General features: G+C 44.3%; 1 protein-coding gene across 1 annotated transcript in view; it reads left to right on the forward strand.

Annotated features, from left to right (window-relative positions):
• The window catches only part of NIPSNAP2 (nipsnap homolog 2), a 34710-nt gene extending 10866 nt beyond the window's left edge, over positions 1–23844 (forward strand). Inside the window, exons 5-10 of the mRNA XM_068268569.1 lie at positions 3427–3497; positions 8040–8180; positions 10136–10167; positions 12803–12897; positions 20587–20670; positions 22290–23844. Coding sequence (XP_068124670.1) covers positions 3427–3497; positions 8040–8180; positions 10136–10167; positions 12803–12897; positions 20587–20670; positions 22290–22354 — 488 coding nt within the window. The 3' untranslated portion in view covers positions 22355–23844. The remainder of the gene's footprint in view (positions 1–3426; positions 3498–8039; positions 8181–10135; positions 10168–12802; positions 12898–20586; positions 20671–22289) is intronic.
• Positions 23845–24169: the final 325 nt, after the last annotated feature.

The following is a 24169-nucleotide window of genomic DNA, read 5'->3' on the forward strand; positions in this document are numbered from 1 at the left end:
TAGATAATTTTTTTGGTTAAAATCAATACAACCTTTGAAGGAATTGATTGCTATCCAATTTGAGCAGAGTGATCAAATCTGCAGGGGATTGAATGGGGAAATCGGTGTGTACGTATAGGAACTTTTAGTTTATTTTGCATAGATGTGAACCATTTTTTAAAGCTAGCTTCCAGCTTTTTGTTTTCATCCTTTCATTCTTATGGCCTTTGCCCTTTTCTAGTAGCTTATTACTGGTAGTGTATTATATATAAAAAAAATAATGCTCTGAATATTTACTTTTTAAATGTGCTCAGCAGCTTTTTATCATATTACACTATCTAAAAATTTGTGCATATACATACATTGTTAAATGGATGATATGAAGGTTAGGGCCATGTCCCATTGGTGACTCTGCTATGGCACATGGCTCTAACAAGAGGCTGTGACATGCTATGGTGACCATAATGTTTCTATAAATATTGTAGTAATTCTGTCTCAAGGCATGGAATGCCTGAGGCTTGTCAGCATTTTTGAGCTACGACAGTGGTGCTGATGACATTTGACATTGGTGCAAATCTGTTTCTAGAAACTATGTCTAGCAATCCCTGCAGATGAATTGTGACAGCATGTTGTAGCAGGAGTGTCGCCCCATGTGTCCTGACCCATATACAGAACTTGTATCTACACCTGGCATAACATTTCATGATACTTATCATACACTGATCAGCCAAAACATTATAACACCAAAAATGCTCTGACCCGTTGGGGTCTACAAGACCTCTGGTGTTCCCTGATATCGAACACCAGGTGGGCCTTTGACAGATTGGACTTTTAATGCCAGTGTATCCAATGCCGTATTTTTCGGACTATAAGACGCTCCTGACAATAAGACGCACCTAGGTTTAGAGGACAAAAACAAGTGGAAAAAAATATATATATATACTAAACCTGGTGCATCCATGGTGAAGGATCAATCTTGTGGCTTATGCCCTCTTCGTACTTCATGCCCCCTTGTACTTCTTGTGTCCACCTCTGTCCTCCTTTGTGTCCTCTATGCCCTTTTGTGTCCTCTGTTTGTCCCCCTGTGTAGTCTTCTGCATGGGCACAGTACAGGGAGTCCCCAACATTGCGGGGGGTTGGAGGTTCGTCTTGGCAGGCGTTCACAAGTTAGGAACTCCCTGCATTTGGACTAAAAGACGCAGTGACTTTTTCCCCCCTACTTTTTGAGTCTAAGGCCCGGTTCACATTAGCGTTCCCTGTCCGGATCCGCCTGATCGGATCCGGACCGTATACTGTACAAACGGAATGTACGTTCTGCATAGCAATGCAAAGGCTATGCGGACGTTCACATACGTACGTTCCATACAGTACGGAGCCGGACCGGATCTGGACTCCGGACACTTTTCCAACATGCGCTATTTTTTGGGTCCGGATCTCCGGCCCACGCACCCGGACCGGAGCCGGACCTGAGCCTGACAGCACCATCCGGAACACAGAAACCAATGGGAAACGGAAGGCACAGAACACACTGCCTACAAACACCTGACGTTCTACCCCACTTCCTATGCGTATCCAAGCGGCCATTTCGGATGGGGACACATGGGCCAAGCATGTCTGGAGTGGAGCAGCAGTGACAGACGTGCTGGAGCTGTTTGGCAGAATGTCGGAGGTGGAGGTGAGGCCTACAGCGGAGGAACCTGATTCTACAGGTGCGCCAGGTGCACCTTCTGCTGACCCCAACATTTTTTTCTTTAAATTTCGCTATTTTTTGCCCACGGATCTGGATGGCAGCCTGATGCATGCCTGATGCAAACGGACCGGATCCGGATTGGATCCGGATCGGAACTGTACGGTTCCGATCCGGATCAGGTCCTGATCCGATCAGGATCGGGTATGTTTGCATGGCAAAACGCAAGTGTGAATGGGGCCTTATAGTCCAAAAAATACATTAGTTATTTTGGATTGAAATCTGGGGAATTTTGGTTTAAAAGACAATATGATTCATGTTAGGGCCACTTTTTCTCCTCCCTGGCCCCCCAACTCACATCTAGTGATTTTCAGTCTGACAGCTAGTTGGTTCCGTGTCCTTGCGTCTGGTGTGCCTTGCTACTTTTATCCTCTTCTCCAGTTATGGCCTGGCTTGCCTTACCATCTGTGATCCTTCCTAAACCTCTGGTTTCACCTCATCCTATTATCTCAACCTCGCTTGTGGTCTGTCTACTCCAACCTTGGTTTGTTTACTAAGTGCCTGATAGCTGTCTGTGCTGATCTCAGCCTGTCTTTCAGCCTAAGCCTGTCACCTACCTACCTCCTTCCACTGCCCTCTGACTGTTCTTTGACCCTCCAGATTTTGGTGTGACCTGTTCTCCCTTCCACTACTGGGTCTATGCCAGGAACTACAACCTGGTGCCACTAGGCAGCAAAAAATTGCAGGTTGGACTGGTGAAGACCCATGGTCACTTACACTCCGCACCCTGGGTAAAACCACCTGTGCTAGTGGTCAGCGGGTTACAGGTCAGCATAACAGATTGCCTTTTTTATCTGCTTCCAAAGATCACTTTGAGGCCTCTTGCACACTATAAGCGATTCTGATTTGCTGTTTTGAATCGGTCCTGCATGCTGTGTGTTTTTTCTTTTTTTTGCATTTTTCTTCTTGTGTTTATAGCATCCAGGGAAGTCAGAATTGCAAATTGGAATTGGAAATCGGATTTGCAATTTGCAGTGTGCAAGATGCCTCAAGAACTGACTTTTCACTAGCTGCTTAGTACCGTATATCCCAGTCATTGTAATAAGATAATGTTGTTTACTTCACCTTCTAGTGGTTTTAATGTTGTGGCTAATTGGCACATAGAAGTTGCACATTTTGTGTGTGCTTAATAGTCTAGCGTGTAATTGTGTTTTTGGTACTATGTTGAATGTAGGAGTCACTTTTTGTCCCTTAGCTCTCCAGTCATTGCAATGGCAATTATTTAGTGGTTATATGAATTCTGCCCTAAGTTCCACAATGGCGGAACATATTTATTAGCACATCAGATTTATTAGGAAACGGCACCTTAGACCTTGCTTCCACTTCTGCGCTGCGTGCAGTACAGGTGGCTGTCACTCACAACACATGGCATGGGATCGCTATTTAATTCTCCCCAATGCGGTTGCTTTCCTATTCATTGAAAATGAATAAAATCGCGATGTGTTGCACAAAAATGCATGCAGCCATGTGTTGCAATTCCGCAGTGAATCGCAAAGCATGGATGGAGTCACCAGACAGTGCAGTCTGTGTATTCTGATGTCCCTGCGTGTTGCACACAGTCTGTGCATTGCTCAAAACACTATCAGCAATGCACAATGGGAAACGAGGCCTTAAAGTGGAGTAAAGCTTCATAATGAGCTTAAGTCCAGAAGTCTTACAATTATATTAAAAAGTCTTAATTCATTACTGTTACATTGCAGTTCACTTGTGGAGGTACGAGGGAGGATATCCAGCACTGACAGAGGTTATGAATAAGCTGAAACAAAATAAGGTACGTTTATTATGCTATTTGACAGCTTTGAGTAAGTCTTGCAGGAAACCTGAAGCGTTAAACAATACCAGTTGCCTGGCTGGCCTGCTGATCTATTTATTTGTAGTAGAGTCTGAATCGCTCCAAAAAACAAGCATGTAGCTAATCTTGTCAGAACTGACAATAATATCAGAAACACCTGATCTGCTGCATGCTTGTTCAGGGTCAATGGCTAAAAGTATTAGAGGCAGAGGGTCAGCAGGATAGCCAGGCAACTGGTATTGCTTAAAAGGTAATAAATATGTCAGCCTCCATATACCTCTTGCTTCAGTTTCCTTTTAAACTAATAGTACATGTAGAAACCATTTTACCTATTTCTGATGTTGTGGAGCACCCATCTTGGTTGTGATTTAGGCAGAAGTAAAAAAAAAACTGCGAGACAAATGTTAACAGCTACAAACAAAGCTGATAACGTGTCATTAATGAGAATACTGTTCTTTCAGATCCTTCACTAGATATCCCTATCAGGAGTGCACAGTAAAGGGACCCTGTCATTATCCACTCATGGTGGGCTAAAGTCTATTTGGTAATCCTGGTCACTTTGGTTTATGCTGGGTACACACTATGAGATTTTCTGGTCGATTTACTGTCAGATCGATTATTTCCAACATGTTCGATTTGCTTTTCGATCGTTTTCCGAGCATTTTCCGATCGATTTCCGAGCACTTTAATAGGAAATCGATCGGAAAATGCTCGGAAAACGATCGAAAAGCAAATCGAACATGTGGGAAATAATCGATCTGACAGTAAATCGACCAGAAAATCTCATAGTGTGTTAGTGTTGCTGCACTCCTCTTTTCCAGTCCGGTCATTCCTGAGATGTAGGGGGTGAATGCACGATCCAGCGTGATGCTGTAATGCCTTGTTTTACACAGATTACCGTGCCCTCTTTAATACCGAATTCTTGTGACTTTAATGCAAGGCATGTTATTTTTTCGTGTTGCAGTTGCGTGATTATTTACAAAATACAAAATAGTTATAAAACTATAATGCCAGAAATTACCATGAAAGCGGTACATACTTGATTGCAAAATTACACTCCTATTTAATTAAGATAATGCAAAAGTCTACTCACATAACCAGATAAGGCATGGAAAAGTGATTGAAATACAGTGGTATACGAAAGTTTGGGCAACCTTGGTAATCGTCATGATTTTCCTGTATAAATCGTTGGTTGTTATGATAAAAAAATTCAGTTAAATATATCATATAGAAGACACACACAGTGATATTTGAGAATTGAAGAATAAGAAGAATTGAAATTTATTGGATTTACAGAAAGTGTGCAGTAATTGTTCAAACAAAATTAGGCAGGTGCATACATTTGAGCACCACAAAAAAGAAATGAAATCAATATTTAGTAGATCCTCCTTCTTCTGCAGAAATTACAGCCTCTTAACGCTTCCTGTAGGTTCCAATGTGAGTCTGGTTGAAGGTATTTTGGACCATTCCTCTTTACAAAACATCTCTAGTTCATTCAGGTTTGATGGCTTCCGAGCATAGATAGCCCCTATTAACTGACACCACATATTTTTAATTCTATTCAGGTCTGCGGACTGAGATGGCCATTCCAGAATGTTGTACTTGTTCCTCTGCATGAATGCCTTAGTGGATTTTGAGCAGTGTTTAGGGTCATTGTCTTGTAGAAAGATCCAGCCCAGGCGCAGCTTCAGCTTTGTCACTGATTCCTGGACATTGGTCTCCAGAATCTGCTGATACTGAGTGGAATCCATGCGTCCCTCAACTTTGATAAGATTCCCAGTCCCTGCACTGGCCACACAGCCCCACAGCATGATGGAACCACCACCATATTTCACTGTAGGTAGCAGGTGTTTTTCTTGGAATGCTATTATTTTTCCTCAGTGCATAACTGGTATGTTATGCCCACATAACTCAATTTTAGTTTCGTCAGTCCACAGCACCTTATTCCAAAATAAGGCTGGTTTGTCCAAATGTGCTTTAGCATACCTCAAGTTTGTGCTGTGGGAAGAGAAGAGGCTTCCTCTGCATCACTCTCGCATACAGCATCTGCTTATGTAAAGTGCGCTGAATAGTTGAACGATGCAAAGTGACTCCATCTGCAGCAAGATGATGTTGTAGGTCTTTGGTGCTGGTCTGTGGGTTGACTCTGACTGTTCTCACCATTCGTCGCTTCTGTCTGAGATTTTCTTGGTCTGCCACTTCGAGTCTTAACTTGAACTGAGCCTGTGGTCTTCTATAAGACAGCTGACATTTCTGAGACCGCTTTATGTATCTTTCCCCTAAACCAATATGGTGAACAATCTTTGACTTCAGGTCATTTGAAAGTTGTTTTGAGACTTCCATGTTGCTACTCTTCAGAGAAAAGTAAAAGAGGAGGAAAACTTACAATTGACCCCTTTAAATACTTTTTCTCATAATTGGATGCACCTATGTATGTAGGTCAGGGCCAGGGGTCACTGAGCTTACCAAGCAAATTTGAGTTCAAATAATTAGTTCTAAAGGTTTTGGAATTAATAAAATGACAAAAGTGCCCAAATTTATGCACCTGCCTAATTTTGTTTAAACAATTATTGCGCACTTTCTGTAAATCCAATAAACTTCATTTCACTTCTCAAATATCACTGTGTGTGTCTCCTATATGATATATTTAACTGACATTTTTTATCGTAACAACCAGCGATTTATACAGGAAAATCATGACGATTAAGAAGGTTGCCCAAACTTTCGCATCCCACTGTATGTGATTGAATTTATTTGCGCATTGAGAGTCCAATATCAAACAATGTCTTGTGTAAAAATAGCGCATGATAGTTGCCAATACAAGTTTGTTAGTGATTCAGTTGATGATCAGATAGCTTGTAAATGTAATTATATGCCATAGTGTAGCCTTAAAGGAAAAAGGAACCTGAAATGATTCAATGTAAAAGTTTTATACAAACTTGGGGCTTCCTCCAGCCCCCTCCACACCGATAACTTCCACGTTGCCTTACTCCTCTTTCTCCCCGTAGAAACCCCGTTAGCTTGGTCAGTTGGGGTGCACTACACATGTGCGGCCCAGCTGTGTGCAGGCGCCCCGCCGCGCTCCCGTTGTCAGCCTGCGGGAGCGAGACGGGTGCGCATGCGCCGAATGGCTAAACTTACGTGGCTTCTACCGTGAGGAGGCGGGAAGAAGACAGTGTAGAAACTATCGGTGCGGAGGGGGCTGGAGGAAGCCCAAGGTACGTATAAAACTTTTCAACTCATTTGTCTCTGGTACACTTTAAAGCAAACTTGAAGTAAAAAACAAAACAAAAAACTTATAACATTATAAACTGTATGTATAGTACCGATAAAGGATAGAACATTAGTAGCAAAGAAAAGTTATTTTCAGTTCTATAGCTTTTTTTTATGACCTTGCATCACAGTTGCAGTTTTAAAAGCACATTCTGCATTTTAAACTATAGAAACAAAGCAGAAATAACGACCCTTTAAACTTTTACTGCAGTAAAACCGTATCTTAAAGAAAACCTGAACTGAAAATTAAAAGTCAAAATAAACATACACAAGTCATACTTACCTCCTGTGTAGTCTACTCCTCAATCTCTTGCTCCTCTCCTGCTTCCTGTTTGTCCACTGTGATCAAGGGAATTCTCCGTCCTCCATTTTGAAAATGGCCATTACCCCATAACAGCATTCTGGTCAGCACACTGTTAAACTGTAACATCGCCCACTTGAGCCATAGGGAAACATGGACATTACCGGCCACATCAGTTGTCCACTCAGCTATAACTGACAGCAACTGATATATTTCAGTTCTGACAAAATGTTGTCAGAACTGGAAGGGATCATTGTCAGAAGAAAATGGTGAGCTTCTGAGAGGAACTGACGGCGAGGTAACTATGTAATGTTCATTTGAAGTTACCTCGTGTTTATATTAAATAATTTTACTCAGTACAGGTTCCCTTTAAGCTGTTTCTAAATGTTTCTTGGCTGTTAAAGTGCTTCAGAAAACAGAACTGTATTTGACCCAGTATGGTCAATGAGCTCAGAGAAGCTCTTTTGCATAGATGACAACTGAACGTTATCTTTTCCTGTACTGGAGAACAATATGAGACTCTCTTCTTTGCTACTAATGTCAAATGTATTAGTTGTACATACAATTCATTATCTCCATATATCCAGGTTTGCTTTTAATATAAAGCAGGAAAAATATTTTTCCTTTTACAATTATAAGCTGATAAGGCTATGGGAGTGAGGCAACTGTTTTTGTTTTGAAGAGAGCAGGAGAAGTGAAGAATTCCGTTTCAAAAACTGAATTAACCCGATCATGAATAGGAATGCACCAGGGTCACTTTAAAATCTTTGCTGTTTTTCATTGCCAAGCAAGCACATGTACAGGCACATGTGTGTCTGAAGACAGTCTGCAGAAATGTTGTCTACTGAGGTTCAAGTTGGACCTAGTTGTAGGGACAAGTCAATAGTTTGCATTCATACGGTTTGTTCTTTGAATCCGCCACATGCAATGTTCTCTCTCGTTTCTAGGAATTTGCAGAGTTTCGTAAAGAACGTAGTGACATGTTGCTGTCTCGTAAGAATCAACTGCTTCTGGAATTCAGCTTCTGGAATGAACCTAACCCAAGAAAAGGACCCAACATATATGAACTGAGATCCTATCGGCTGAGAGTGAGTGTTGCATGTTTATTAATCAAATACAAGCTTACATTTTACATTGATGAATGTTGTCACTGCAGGTGATTATGTATGTTTTGGACACTAAAGGCGTGTACACACGATGGATTCCTGCAAACGACGGGTCGTCAGACCCAACCGCGGGGGCGGCCGTTCTGCCGACAGTTTCCCTGTGTGTACAGTCTGTCGGCAGGCTGATAAGGCTGGTTTTGACTGATCGCTCGGCGGATCTGTCAAAACCAGCCTTATCAGTCTGCTGACAGACTGTACAGACAGGGAAACTGTCGCTAGAACGACCGCCCCGCGGGCAGGTCCAACGACCCATCGTTTGAATAAATCAGGCGTGTGTACGTGCCTTAATGCACTAATGTAAATAGCCATCACATCTGTGACTGGTTATGTAGTGAGGTTAGTCAGCTAATGGAAGTCATTCTTCTCTTGCAAAGACTATGTTCCAGGAAATTCAGGCAGCATTATAATTTGCTGGGCCCAGTATGGTCTGTGCCTGCGCAGTGCGCTCCTGGTGACATCAGCAGGAGCGAGGACACAGCAACGCAGGTACAGTGGTTTTCAGACTTTAAAGCCTGAAATTCCAGAAGTGAACCGGAGGCGGGGCCGGAGCATCAGTGAGTGGCTGCGTGGGCACAGGATGTCTGCGGGGGACCATTAGAAGCCCCGGGTAAGTTCATCTCATTTTCCCCAGACCCCCCTACAGTATTCCTTTAAAGTGAACCTTAACCCTGGCAAGTAAAAAAAAAGTTTTTACCCGGGGCTTCCCCAAGCCCCCTGCAGCCGTCCTGTGCCCTCATCGCTCCTCGAGTGTCCTCCGGTCCCTGCTGCGGGTTGTTTCTTTGCCACGCGTATTCTTCTCTGCCTTGCCGCTGTCAAGCGCATCCTACTGGGTAAGTGAATTTTTTTTACTTGCCAGGGTTGAGGTTCACTTTAAAGTATTAATTCAGCATGATGAGAAGGGAGAGTATTTCAATCTGTTCTTGAGGAGCTGTTTTACTTGGCATTTATAAGTGGCAGTGTATTTATTGAAAAGCAGAAGATGATGTACATGTTTCTCCTCTCTATTGTACCAGATGACTGAACCACCTTAGCCTCTTGCGTACCAGCAGTCTCCGGACCCTTAAGGACCAAAAAACAGGGCTTCCCGACATCTCGACGTTCACCCGTCACTGAAGCCCACGCGTTCTGCCATCGTTATGACAGCAGAGCTCTTTGAGCGGTCCAGAGCTGATATCATTGACTCCTGATCCTGTGGTCAGTGTGAGTCAATGAGATTGTCACACAGTGATCACGGTGTCAGGAGCCAATGAAATCGGCTCCTGACTGGCTCACGGAGATCCGCTGCCTGCAGCGATGGGAAAGCAGCGCGATTAGCGGTGGGTCCGTGCGGCGCACTTGAAATCTACACCCTGGCTGGAATAAGCAGCCATTCAAATACTGCGGTCTGGAAGCGCTTAATATGTATGGTTGCTAATACACTAAGATAAAAAGCTATTTGATTCTTGTATAGTGTGCATAAAAACATACAATTTACCACAACCATGTAGTATGAGAACGTACCTACACGATCTGTTCACGGTTCAAAATCTGTTGACTCTCATACTGTATAGAGGTGGTAAAATTGGCAAATGATTGGCCAATCAAAATTGGATGTATGTACAAAGCTTAATACTAACCCTAATTAAAAAAGAGTAAAGATTACGTTATGTAAAATACAATTCATTTAGCAATTGACAATGAGTAATGCCAACCTACAACCGTAGGTAGCAAAAAGTATTTTGAGATTATTTTGTTACCAAAGCTTATGGCTGTGAGAATGTAACAAATTATTATTATTTAAAAGATAGTTACAAACCATTAAACAAGGATATATTATTAGCTCTGTCCTCCAAACATTTCCATTATGCTACATGGGACATGCTTTTTTTCTCTTGCAGCCTGGAACCATGATTGAATGGGGAAACCACTGGTAAGAACACAACCCACTAGATCTGTATTCGATTTTTTTTTAATATGTAACAGATTGTCTGTGAAGCTGAGTCTAATGTATATACATGTATTTCTAATAACACCATCATTGAAATGTTTACTTGTGTATATTTTAAACATTCCTGCAGCGCTAGCACTTTTCAGAGAACACTGAGTTAAGGGCAGCTTTCCCCTGCAGAATGCAAGCATGTGTTATGTGATTGCAAATTCCCATCCAGTTGTACTGAAACGGACAGAAGCGCAGTCACACAAAAAATGCAGTTGTATTTAAAGGGAAGGTCCAAGCAAAAAAAAAAAGAGTTTCACTTACCTGGGGCTTCTACCAGCCCCATGCAGCCATCCTGTGCCCTCGTAGTCACTCACTGCTGCTCCAGTCCCCGGCTGGTAGCTTTCTGACCTCGGAGGTCAGGACAGAATTGCGTACATTTTTACACATTCCCGCTAGTGCAGGAACATTAACACATACATTTTTACGTGTTAGTGGTGCAACGCGTAAATTTTTGTTCCTGCACTAGCTGGAATGCGTAAAAATGTATGCAATGTGGCCCTGACCTCCGAGGTCAGAAAGCTGCCAGCGGGGGACTGGAGCAGCAGTGAGTGACTACGATGGCACAGGATGGCTACATGGGGCTGGTAGAAGCCCCAGGTAAGTGAAACTCATTTTTTTTTTTTTGCTTGGACCTTCCCTTTAACAAGTTGGAATGAAGCATTGTGTCTTACATTATTGAAAAAGTGTCTTCGTGATAGGCAAAACCCAATCACTTTGGAAATCAGATCGATGTGCGTCTAGTGGGAATAAGCCTTAAATAAACAAACTTTTTCATGCTGAAGGTAGTAGGGTGTTATGTAGAAACTTTTTATACTGGTTCTGAGCAATAGTGCTCAATAATCCCCAACAAACACCCATCCCATACAACCAGGTTTTCAGTAAAGAGTGGCTAAATGTGTGTTTCGTAAATTTTCAGTACTACGCATAAAACAAAAACAAAAAAATAGGCTGGGCTAAGACTAAAGCTTTAAAGTGTACATAAACTGGGGGAAAAAACGAAAAGGGCTCCCCCACATATTATAAACTTACACGAAGATATGAGTAGTATCCTGGCTCCAGCGCCCCCGTTTCCCCAGCCTATATTTTCTCCACTGGGTCCCAGTAATCTGGAAGTGCTCGCAGCTGTGGATGAGCGCATATGCACTGGGCATATGTAAATTCCTGAACCGTGCATGCCTAGCACACATGAACAAGCTTGTTTAGAGGGTGGGGGGGGGGCATGTAATTCATGCACTGGCTGCTGCCAGTGGCTAAATTACCTCCTTTTTTTCCAATTTAAACTCTAGCTATCACCAGCTCTCAAATTAGTCACTTGGTGCCGATATAGCCGTAAATATCATTACGGCACCCAAGCGACTGGCATAGCAATATGCCTAAATTAGCTGATCCCTTAGAGGTGGTCATTGAGATGCCAATAATTCCAGCTTGCATGCATATTTAATGCAAATTATATGCAGCTTTGAATTGAAATTATTAGAATTTCACTGCCCATGTCCAAATGGAAGCAGACGATTTGGGCGCATGCAGTAACTGGACAATTTGGGCACCACCATTGAGTATAATGTTAATTAGCGGCAACTGGGTGCCAAGTCAAATTTGTGTACACTAAAAAAGTAGCGGCTACAGCAAGCAGTTGTAGCAGCTAACGTAAAATATTTGTACAATTACAGATACTCTACTGTTGGTATTATTTCCATATTGGTAAAAGAATGCAGCAAATATTTTGTAAATAAGTATGTAATGGACACAGCTAAAGGAAATAGGGAAGATAATCTACTTACTTGGGGCTTCCTCCAGCCCTTAGCAGCCGATATGTCCCTCGCCGCAGCTCCAGTGTCCCGGGGTCGCCACCGCTGCTGATGCCGATCTCGTCAGGTCGGCATCTTCTGCGCATGTGCAAGTCTACACCCATGTGACCTGGAGTGTTCCGGGCTCAGTCACTGGAGTGCGACCAATCGGTGCGTCGCAAGGTCGGCATCTGCAATGGAGGGGACTTTGGGACACCGGAGCTGCGGCAAGGGACATATCAACTGCCAGGGGCTGGAGGAAGCCCATTTTTTTTGTTTTGTTTTCCTATGATGTGTCCTTTTAGATACATTTATATTCCAGCAGTAGAAAATCAGTAAACATAATTGAGGAATGTTCTTCTAACTCCTGTATATGTGGATTGTTATTTTGTAGTACTAGCTACTAAATTTGAGTGAAATGATGTATTGCTTGCTTATTTATGACTTTGTTTATAATTTTTGTGTGTCTGTGTGTGTGTATGTATGTAAACACACAGAGAATGTAACACACAGCGGATGCACAGCGCACACCAATTTATGTCAGTGGCATTGTGTCGAAATGCACACATACATTGTGCATTGCCATTGCCATACATTAGCTATACATTGGTACATTACCATTATAGTTTCCATTTTACATCAAATATTTTACACTGCATGGCACTTTGCCTATAGGTTTGCACTAACCCTTTATGTGCACAAGCAAGAAACCAGAAATGAACATCATTGTAGCTTTGATATGTAGACTTGATTTTTCTTTCTTTTTCTGTGTTTGTCAGGGCTAAAGCTATCAGATACAGACAAGACAACAGTGAAGCTGTGGCGGGCTTCTTCTCCCAGATAGGACAGCTGTACATGGTCCATCATCTCTGGGGTAATGCTCTTCTCTCTAAATTAGATCAGTATATAACACTCTTAAGTTGTTCTCGTTATTTTGTTTCAAAACTGCTTATTTCAAATTCTTAACAGTTAGAAATATTCTGAAAGTCTTTAAACTTGGTCTTTACTACAGCTGTTGCTCATATTATTATTGCAAAACTTAAACTTTTTTTTTTTTAAAAATGAAACTTTGAAGTAACTTTGTGCAGCAGTGAGTTGTTGCTGATGCCCTCTTGCTGCGGGGTTACAGATAGCCCCTTGAAGTGACAAGCAGCCGGGCAGCGGAGGTGACTTTATTGCACAGGGTGTCAAAAAGTAGAGCAGCGTGGCTTTAGTAAGGAGAGCAGATTCCTGCCTTTCTCCTGCTACTTCTATCACTATAAGGGCCCATTTCCACTAGCTTCATTGCTTGGGATGCGATCATCCCTTCGCTCTGCATCACATACAGCCACAGTTAATTCCAGTTGTGATGCGATGTGGCTCAATATTGCCGCTGTGGGAATCTGATGCGTGCTACGAAAATCTGTAGCATGCCATCCATCATTTTCCTTGGATCGCATCAGACCGCGACTGTAAATTTGCATCATTGGAGACTTTTCCATAGGCTTATGTTGGATGCAGTTTGCATGCGATATGATGATCGCATTTGATGGAGGTCTATTTATCTTTTCCTACCAAAGCATACCAAACACACAATTGGAGAACCTCACTCCCAAACAGTTCTCTGCTGCTTTATAAAGCCTGCAGGCTGCTTATAAGCCAATGAAAAGTGCACACATAATACACCTAGCTTGCAGTGATAATCAAGCAAAAGCTGAGCAAGTCAGCCAATTAGTAGGAGAGGGCTTCAGTTGCATATAGACAATGGCTATATGACCAGCAGGGGGCACCAGCGTGCAGGATATTCCCTCTCATCTGCCCCCCTCCTAACTAAACTGCATGGGATACTACAATAATTAAAAACAATGGTGCATGAGCCAGCCTGGGGCCCCGGGAACTCTCACTGCCCGGGGCCCCAGAACCAGCATCTAACACCATATGTGAGCGCAGCCAAAACCTTGGAGCTGCCACATCCAAGGCCTGTCTCCTACTGCTCTAAAACTTACCAAACACGCAATTGGAGAACCTCACTCCCAAACAGTTCTCTGCTGCTTTATAAAGCCTGCAGGCTGCTTATAAGCCAATGAAAAGTGCACACATAATACACCTAGCTTGCAGTGATAATCAAGCAAAAGCTGAGCAAGTCAGCCAATTAGTAGGAGAGGGCTTCAGTTGCATATAGACAATGGCTATATGACCAGCAGGGGGCACCAGCGTGCAGGATATTCCCTCTCATCTGCCCCCCTCCTAACTAAACTGCATGGGATACTACAATAATTAAAAACAATGGTGCATGAGCCAGCCTGGGGCCCCGGGAACTCTCACTGCCCGGGGCCCCAGAACCAGCATCTAACACCATATGTGAGCGCAGCCAAAACCTTGGAGCTGCCACATCCAAGGCCTGTCTCCTACTGCTCTAAAACTTACCAAACACGCAATTGGAGAACCTCACTCCCAAACAGTTCTCTGCTGCTTTATAAAGCCTGCAGGCTGCTTATAAGCCAATGAAAAGTGCACACATAATACACCTAGCTTGCAGTGATAATCAAGCAAAAGCTGAGCAAGTCAGCCAATTAGTAGGAGAGGGCTTCAGTTGCATATAGACAATGGCTATATGACCAGCAGGGGGCACCAGCGTGCAGGATATTCCCTCTCATCTGCCCCCCTCCTAACTAAACTGCATGGGATACTACAATAATTAAAAACAATGGTGCATGAGCCAGCCTGGGGCCCCGGGAACTATCACTGCCCGTGGCCCCAGAACCAGCATCTAACACCATATGTGAGCGCAGCCAAAACCTTGGAGCTGCCACATCCAAGCCTTGTCTCCTACTGCTCTAAAACTTACCAAACACACAATTGGAGAACCTCACTCCCAAACAGTTCTCTGCTGCTTTATAAAGCCTGCAGGCTGCTTATAAGCCAATGAAAAGTGCACACATAATACACCTAGCTTGCAGTGATAATCAAGCAAAAGCTGAGCAAGTCAGCCAATTAGTAGGAGAGGGCTTCAGTTGCATATAGACAATGGCTATATGACCAGCAGGGGGCACCAGCGTGCAGGATATTCCCTCTCATCTGCCCCCCTCCTAACTAAACTGCATGGGATACTACAATAATTAAAAACAATGGTGCATGAGCCAGCCTGGGGCCCCGGGAACTCTCCCTGCCCGGGGCCCCAGAACCAGCATCTAACACCATATGTGAGCGCAGCCAAAACCTTGGAGCTGCCACATCCAAGGCCTGTCTCCTACTGCTCTAAAACTTACCAAACACACAATTGGAGAACCTCACTCCCAAACAGTTCTCTGCTGCTTTATAAAGCCTGCAGGCTGCTTATAAGCCAATGAAAAGTGCACACATAATACACCTAGCTTGCAGTGATAATCAAGCAAAAGCTGAGCAAGTCAGCCAATTAGTAGGAGAGGGCTTCAGTTGCATATAGACAATGGCTATATGACCAGCAGGGGGCACCAGCGTGCAGGATATTCCCTCTCATCTGCCCCCCTCCTAACTAAACTGCATGGGATACTACAATAATTAAAAACAATGGTGCATGAGCCAGCCTGGGGCCCCGGGAACTCTCACTGCCCGGGGCCCCAGAACCAGCATCTAACACCATATGTGAGCGCAGCCAAAACCTTGGAGCTGCCACATCCAAGGCCTGTCTCCTACTGCTCTAAAACTTACCAAACACGCAATTGGAGAACCTCACTCCCAAACAGTTCTCTGCTGCTTTATAAAGCCTGCAGGCTGCTTATAAGCCAATGAAAAGTGCACACATAATACACCTAGCTTGCAGTGATAATCAAGCAAAAGCTGAGCAAGTCAGCCAATTAGTAGGAGAGGGCTTCAGTTGCATATAGACAATGGCTATATGACCAGCAGGGGGCACCAGCGTGCAGGATATTCCCTCTCATCTGCCCCCCTCCTAACTAAACTGCATGGGATACTACAATAATTAAAAACAATGGTGCATGAGCCAGCCTGGGGCCCCGGGAACTCTCACTGCCCGGGGCCCCAGAACCAGCATCTAACACCATATGTGAGCGCAGCCAAAACCTTGGAGCTGCCACATCCAAGCCCTGTCTCCTACTGCTCTAAAACTTACCAAACACACAATTGGAGAACCTCACTCCCAAACAGTTCTCTGCTGCTTTATAAAACCTGCAGGCTGCTTATAAGCCAATGAAAAGTGCACACATAATACACCTAGCTTGCAGTGATAATCAAGCAAAAGCTGAGCAAGTCAGCCAATTAGTAGGAGAGGGCTTCAGTTGCATATAGACAATGGCTATATGACCAGCAGGGGGCACCAGCGTGCAGGATATTCCCTCTCATCTGCCCCCCTCCTAACTAAACTGCATGGGATACTACAATAATTAAAAACAATGGTGCATGAGCCAGCCTGGGGCCCCGGGAACTCTCACTGCCCGGGGCCCCAGAACCAGCATCTAACACCATATGTGAGCGCAGCCAAAACCTTGGAGCTGCCACATCCAAGGCCTGTCTCCTACTGCTCTAAAACTTACCAAACACACAATTGGAGAACCTCACTCCCAAACAGTTCTCTGCTGCTTTATAAAGCCTGCAGGCTGCTTATAAGCCAATGAAAAGTGCACACATAATACACCTAGCTTGCAGTGATAATCAAGCAAAAGCTGAGCAAGTCAGCCAATTAGTAGGAGAGGGCTTCAGTTGCATATAGACAATGGCTATATGACCAGCAGGGGGCACCAGCGTGCAGGATATTCCCTCTCATCTGCCCCCCTCCTAACTAAACTGCATGGGATACTACAATAATTAAAAACAATGGTGCATGAGCCAGCCTTGGGCCCAGGGAACTCTCACTGCCCGGGGCCCCAGAACCAGCATCTAACACCATATGTGAGCGCAGCCAAAACCTTGGAGCTGCCACATCCAAGGCCTGTCTCCTACTGCTCTAAAACTTACCAAACACGCAATTGGAGAACCTCACTCCCAAACAGTTCTCTGCTGCTTTATAAAGCCTGCAGGCTGCTTATAAGCCAATGAAAAGTGCACACATAATACACCTAGCTTGCAGTGATAATCAAGCAAAAGCTGAGCAAGTCAGCCAATTAGTAGGAGAGGGCTTCAGTTGCATATAGACAATGGCTATATGACCAGCAGGGGGCACCAGCGTGCAGGATATTCCCTCTCATCTGCCCCCCTCCTAACTAAACTGCATGGGATACTACAATAATTAAAAACAATGGTGCATGAGCCAGCCTGGGGCCCCGGGAACTCTCACTGCCCGGGGCCCCAGAACCAGCATCTAACACCATATGTGAGCGCAGCCAAAACCTTGGAGCTGCCACATCCAAGCCCTGTCTCCTACTGCTCTAAAACTTACCAAACACACAATTGGAGAACCTGACTCCCAAACAGTTCTCTGCTGCTTTATAAAGCCTGCAGGCTGCTTATAAGCCAATGAAAAGTGCACACATAATACACCTAGCTTGCAGTGATAATCAAGCAAAAGCTGAGCAAGTCAGCCAATTAGTAGGAGAGGGCTTCAGTTGCATATAGACAATGGCTATATGACCAGCAGGGGGCACCAGCGTGCAGGATATTCCCTCTCATCTGCCCCCCTCCTAACTAAACTGCATGGGATACTACAATAATTAAAAACAATGGTGCATGAGCCAGCCTGGGGCCCCGGGAACTCTCACTGCCCGGGGCCCCAGAACCAGCATCTAACACCATATGTGAGCGCAGCCAAAACCTTGGAGCTGCCACATCCAAGGCCTGTCTCCTACTGCTCTAAAACTTACCAAACACACAATTGGAGAACCTCACTCCCAAACAGTTCTCTGCTGCTTTATAAAGCCTGCAGGCTGCTTATAAGCCAATGAAAAGTGCACACATAATACACCTAGCTTGCAGTGATAATCAAGCAAAAGCTGAGCAAGTCAGCCAATTAGTAGGAGAGGGCTTCAGTTGCATATAGACAATGGCTATATGACCAGCAGGGGGCACCAGCGTGCAGGATATTCCCTCTCATCTGCCCCCCTCCTAACTAAACTGCATGGGATACTACAATAATTAAAAACAATGGTGCATGAGCCAGCCTGGGGCCCCGGGAACTCTCACTGCCCGGGGCCCCAGAACCAGCATCTAACACCATATGTGAGTGCAGCCAAAACCTTGGAGCTGCCACATCCAAGGCCTGTCTCCTACTGCTCTAAAACTTACCAAACACACAATTGGAGAACCTCACTCCCAAACAGTTCTCTGCTGCTTTATAAAGCCTGCAGGCTGCTTATAAGCCAATGAAAAGTGCACACATAATACACCTAGCTTGCAGTGATAATCAAGCAAAAGCTGAGCAAGTCAGCCAATTAGTAGGAGAGGGCTTCAGTTGCATATAGACAATGGCTATATGACCAGCAGGGGGCACCAGCGTGCAGGATATTCCCTCTCATCTGCCCCCCTCCTAACTAAACTGCATGGGATACTACAATAATTAAAAACAATGGTGCATGAGCCAGCCTGGGGCCCCGGGAACTCTCACTGCCCGGGGCCCCAGAACCAGCATCTAACACCATATGTGAGCGCAGCCAAAACCTTGGAGCTGCCACATCCAAGGCCTGTCTCCTACTGCTCTAAAACTTACCAAACACACAATTGGAGAACCTCACTCCCAAACAGTTCTCTGCTGCTTTATAAAGCCTGCAGGCTGCTTATAAGCCAATGAAAAGTGCACACATAATACACCTAGCTTGCAGTGATAATCAAGCAAAAGCTGAGCAAGTCAGCCAATTAGTAGGAGAGGGCTTCAGTTGCATATAGACAATGGCTATATGACCAGCAGGGGGCACCAGCGTGCAGGATATTCCCTCTCATCTGCCCCCCTCCTAACTAAACTGCATGGGATACTACAATAATTAAAAACAATGGTGCATGAGCCAGCCTGGGGCCCCGGGAACTCTCACTGCCCGGGGCCCCAGAACCAGCATCTAACACCATATGTGAGCGCAGCCAAAACCTTGGAGCTGCCACATCCAAGGCCTGTCTCCTACTGCTCTAAAACTTACCAAACACACAATTGGAGAACCTCACTCCCAAACAGTTCTCTGCTGCTTTATAAAGCCTGCAGGCTGCTTATAAGCCAATGAAAAGTGCACACATAATACACCTAGCTTGCAGTGATAATCAAGCAAAAGCTGAGCAAGTCAGCCAATTAGTAGGAGAGGGCTTCAGTTGCATATAGACAATGGCTATATGACCAGCAGGGGGCACCAGCGTGCAGGATATTCCCTCTCATCTGCCCCCCTCCTAACTAAACTGCATTGGATACTACAATAATTAAAAACAATGGTGCATGAGCCAGCCTGGGGCCCCGGGAACTCTCACTGCCCGGGGCCCCAGAACCAGCATCTAACACCATATGTGAGCGCAGCCAAAACCTTGGAGCTGCCACATCCAAGGCCTGTCTCCTACTGCTCTAAAACTTACCAAACACACAATTGGAGAACCTCACTCCCAAACAGTTCTCTGCTGCTTTATAAAGCCTGCAGGCTGCTTATAAGCCAATGAAAAGTGCACACATAATACACCTAGCTTGCAGTGATAATCAAGCAAAAGCTGAGCAAGTCAGCCAATTAGTAGGAGAGGGCTTCAGTTGCATATAGACAATGGCTATATGACCAGCAGGGGGCACCAGCGTGCAGGATATTCCCTCTCATCTGCCCCCCTCCTAACTAAACTGCATGGGATACTACAATAATTAAAAACAATGGTGCATGAGCCAGCCTGGGGCCCCGGGAACTCTTCCTACCAAAGCATAACAAAAAGTTGTATTTTTCCTAATGAACGAACAAGTAAATCTAACATTGTATAGCGATTTTCTCCTGTCGTACTCAAAGCGTTTGAGCGGCAGCCGCTAAGAGTGAGCTTAGTAGGTCACACTGAAATATTAGGGAAGACTCCAAGCCCAAGGAGTAAGGAGCCCAGTGGCATGTCTGTACAGCAATCAGCCCTGAACTGTTGTCAGAAGAATGGAGTCCTAATCCCTGTGACCAACAGTCCTTTTATGTGTGTACAAGGCTTTTCTCTATGTCCACTGCTGCTTCCCCATCCCTTCACCATTTACTAATCCCATTGTGGTCTTCTCAGTAGCCTGGCACTTGCCTTACGTTGGTGCAGCTAAATGATTATGCATGTGATGCAGGGGACAGTCTGAGAATGCTAGTATGTCAAATGTTTTCACCCACACTGCTTCAATGCAGAGGGCAATAGTGTGGTCATGTGAGCGGGTGGGCTAAAAGCACTGTCTTGTGAGGGAATAAGCCAGGCAATAGACAAACAAGTAGTAGACACTTCTGTGGTAGTGTGGAGAAGAAAAGAAGATTCATAGCAACTAACCTAAATATTGTCCTCTGACACCCTGTATTGGTGCCAAACAATGCATTTTCATCTCAAGTTTCTATGTGTATGTACTGTATTTATTCACTTTTATGCATGCTGCTTTAATATATGGTGGAATTAATCCTTTCTGTTCATAACTGTGCAGGAAATGACTGCTGTTTTTTGAACACCCGTTTGTATGATTTCTTTCTAGCATACAAAGACTTACAGAGCAGGGATGATACTAGAAATTCAGCCTGGCAGAAGGATGGCTGGGATGAATGTGTCTACTATACAGGTAAGAAATGACTAAACACAAAGAAGTTTAACAGTAGAATACAAACACTGAATTCATTTTGTATTATTGAATGCATTATCTTTAGTAGTACATTCCCTGATCCTTGTCACAAATAAGTGCCTACCCCAGCCATAGATCTGCTTACAGTACACCATCAGATAACTTTATAATCAGGGGTTATAATATTGCTTTATTGTGTCACATGAGGCTACAGCAGCAAAAAACCTGTTCTAAAAGTGTGGTCTCTTGAACTGAAGGAGTTGTCCTCATGCTCTATCAGTCAATTGGAATCCTCATGCTGTTTAGATCATAAAGTGACGGGCTCAGACAGATTTGCTGATAACAGCACAACCTACAGATCTGAGTGCCCAGGGATTTATCTTGGTAACGGTGCCCATATACATTAGTCTATTTTCGGCATCGATATCAAGCCAATTAGATCATAATGATAGAATCTGGCAGAGATCAATGCTGCTACATGGTCACCTGATCCATCGTTTTGATTGATTTCCAAGCTAAATCGATCAAAACAATCAGGCATATAAATTTTGGTCAAAAGGTCTTGGTCAGATGTGCGGCGGTAGATTTCCCGGCGATCAACCAGCCGTTCTTTCCATAAGTGTATGTGTACTCTACAGGCTTGTGGTGTGTAGCAGGCTCACCTTTAATGCAGAAGCAACTCCTCGCCGCCACCTGTGTCCAGCATTTTTTTAATTGACGCTGCTAACGCCTGTACCATATCATACCACCGCATGTAAAACCATCACTAGATGTGATGGTGTCAAGGGTTAAAGGTGCTCTCCGTGTCAATTCAAAAAGACACAAGAGTAGGCGAGGAGTTGGGCCAGTGTGACTGTGATGCTGCCACTATCACCACAGGCCCAGGGGCAGCCTGGCAGGTGGAGGCAGCAGCTCTAGAATGTGTTATAGTTTCTGAAGAGCTTTGACATACTTCAGAAACAAGGCCACGACTGCCTTCCTGAGAAGGGGGTGGAGCATCACCTGAGTCTCAATTACATCAGATTCACCCCCCAGGCTCTGTATTTTCATACTGTAGGTAGTCTTTTGTCATTCGAACCTGTTTGATGGAGCTGTTTAACCACTTCAGTACCAGCAGTCTCTGGCCCTATCAGGACCAGAGACTGCTGGTACAGAAACCGGGCTTACAAACGACACACTGCATGGACCTGCCGATCGCACCCCTCTCCCATCGCTGAATCTCACTTGCTCTGCCGTCATTATGACAGCAGAGCTCTGTGAACCAGTAGGGAGCTGATTTAATTGGCTCCTGACTCTGTAATCAATATGAGCAAATGATATGGCAATCGGCGGTAGCGGCAGGTCCATGCGAAATGTGAAAGTTGAAATATAAGCCTTGGCAGGCTTAGGTGGACACAAACAGGGCAAAGATTTCAACTACACTTGTCCAAAAGTGGTTAAACATTATTACGGTATGTTATGCACTTTGTATGTTTATTAATAAACATGAATTGCATTTTGGAAAGCTGCCTCACTTGTTTTTTACAAGTATCTACAATTTCATCATAGACCTGTATATGTATTGATATTTTTTGCTATTATGAGAACGGGGATGTAGTCTAACATGAAATGTTTTTCAGTTCCTCTTATTCAGGAGATGGAGTCTAGAATTATGATCCCGTTGAAGAGCTCTCCGCTACAGTAATCCACAATGCTCTACTTGTGCCTGAACTGAAAGAGTTTCAAATCTTTCCGATGGTTACTTTTGCAATGATGAACGTATACAACCTTCCACAACAGAGATTGATTTATGCAGTTCACAATGCTGTGTGTATTTAGTTATGTAAACCAAAACAGTTTTCATATTGATTTCAAAGCAGAACTCCAGGCATGAGTAACAGAATGATCCTGTAGGGAGAGAAGCTTATACCTGCCTCCCCAGAAATGCCCTCCATGGTGCTTAGTTCCCTTCTTTCCTCCTCTGTGCTCTTCTCCCTAACACCGCTATGACAGTGTAGAAGATCTTACTGATTGGTTACAGAATGGCCTGCAAGTCCCGCTTCTTCTGGGAAGAGGTCGGGAGAATGGTGAGTTGTGTGACTGACAGAGCCACTTTGCTTTCCCATGGTGTCGGGGAGAACAGCACAGAGGATGTTGGAACATTTGCCAAACTTTATAGTACAAAAGAAGATCTGCAAAGCAGAGGACATGGGATCTGTGGGAGCTTTATTGGAGAGGTAGGTGTGTCCTTTTCTTACGTACAGGTTATTTTTTTTTTTTCATGCAAGGAGATTTAATATATCTATACCTACTAAGTAAGTACTACTCCTCAAATTAAGACCTGGGATGTACTGCATACTACTTCTGCTGATAGTGCTGTTTTTATTTGCTTGGTGCAGTTCAAGTTCTGAGTCCACAGTTGGAGACTTGAAAAGTCATGAGATTTAATCACTTAAACACATTGGGGGCTATTTCCTCGAGCTGTGCATCATGGCTGTTTTCCGCATAAAATTTCAGATGCAGAATCACAGCCTATTGAAATCAGTAGGCTGCACCCAAAATCATGTGCAACCCCCAAAAAATAGCACCAGCTGCAGTTTTCTGGAGGCCGCATCCCTATAGCCATGCATGGGATGTCTATTGCGATTCGGCTGCAGCTTTGCAGCAACATGGGTGCCGCATCCAATTGAAATGAACATGGCACCCAGTGGAAATAGGCTCTAAAAGAAACACGTACTTACCTAAGGAGACGGCAGCCTCTGGGATCCTAGTGAGGCTTCCCTCTCTGTCCTCTGGTCCCCCAATGCTCATGAACCCTTCAGCTGATCTGGGCTGCTCTCCTTTCCTGACACAAGCATGGTCTTGACTGCGCAGTAGCAGGCAGCAACTCGTGTACAAGTGGTTCCGGCTTACTTTGCAGGCAGACTTGTGCGCGCTTGTGCTTGATGAGACATGCGGCCCAGACCAGATTGCCAATAAGCCCTTGTCAGTTATTTTCTTTGACAGGCCCGTGCTCAGCGACAGGGGACCAGAGGACAGCAAGGAAAGCCTGATTAGGATCCAGAGGCTTTTCTGGAACTTTTTTTTAGTTAAAAGACCTCTGTCGCGAAAATCATAAAATTTAAAATGTAAACATATACAGGTAAGACGTTTCTTCCTGAGTAAATTGAGCCATAAATTACGTTTCTCCTATGTAGCTGTGACTTATAGTAAGTAGTAGAAATCTGACATTACCGACAGATTTTGGACTAGCCCATCTTCTCATAGGGGGTTCTCAGGGTCTTTATTTTTAAAAGCACTTAGTGAATGGCAGTTGCTCCATCCAACTGCCAAAAAAGTGTGCAGCAAACGGGGAGGCTGGGCAGCATCTTTGCATAAATCTTTTTCAGGGAGTGTCTTTATAAAGAATAAAGGCCATACTAAGAATCCCACATGAAGAGATGGACTAACCCAAAACCTGTCGGTAATGTCAGATTTCTACCACCTACTGTAAGTGACAGCAACATAGGAGAAAAGTAAT

Source organism: Hyperolius riggenbachi, chromosome 2 (assembly GCF_040937935.1).
Source record: "Hyperolius riggenbachi isolate aHypRig1 chromosome 2, aHypRig1.pri, whole genome shotgun sequence".
Taxonomy (NCBI): Eukaryota; Metazoa; Chordata; class Amphibia; order Anura; family Hyperoliidae; genus Hyperolius; species Hyperolius riggenbachi.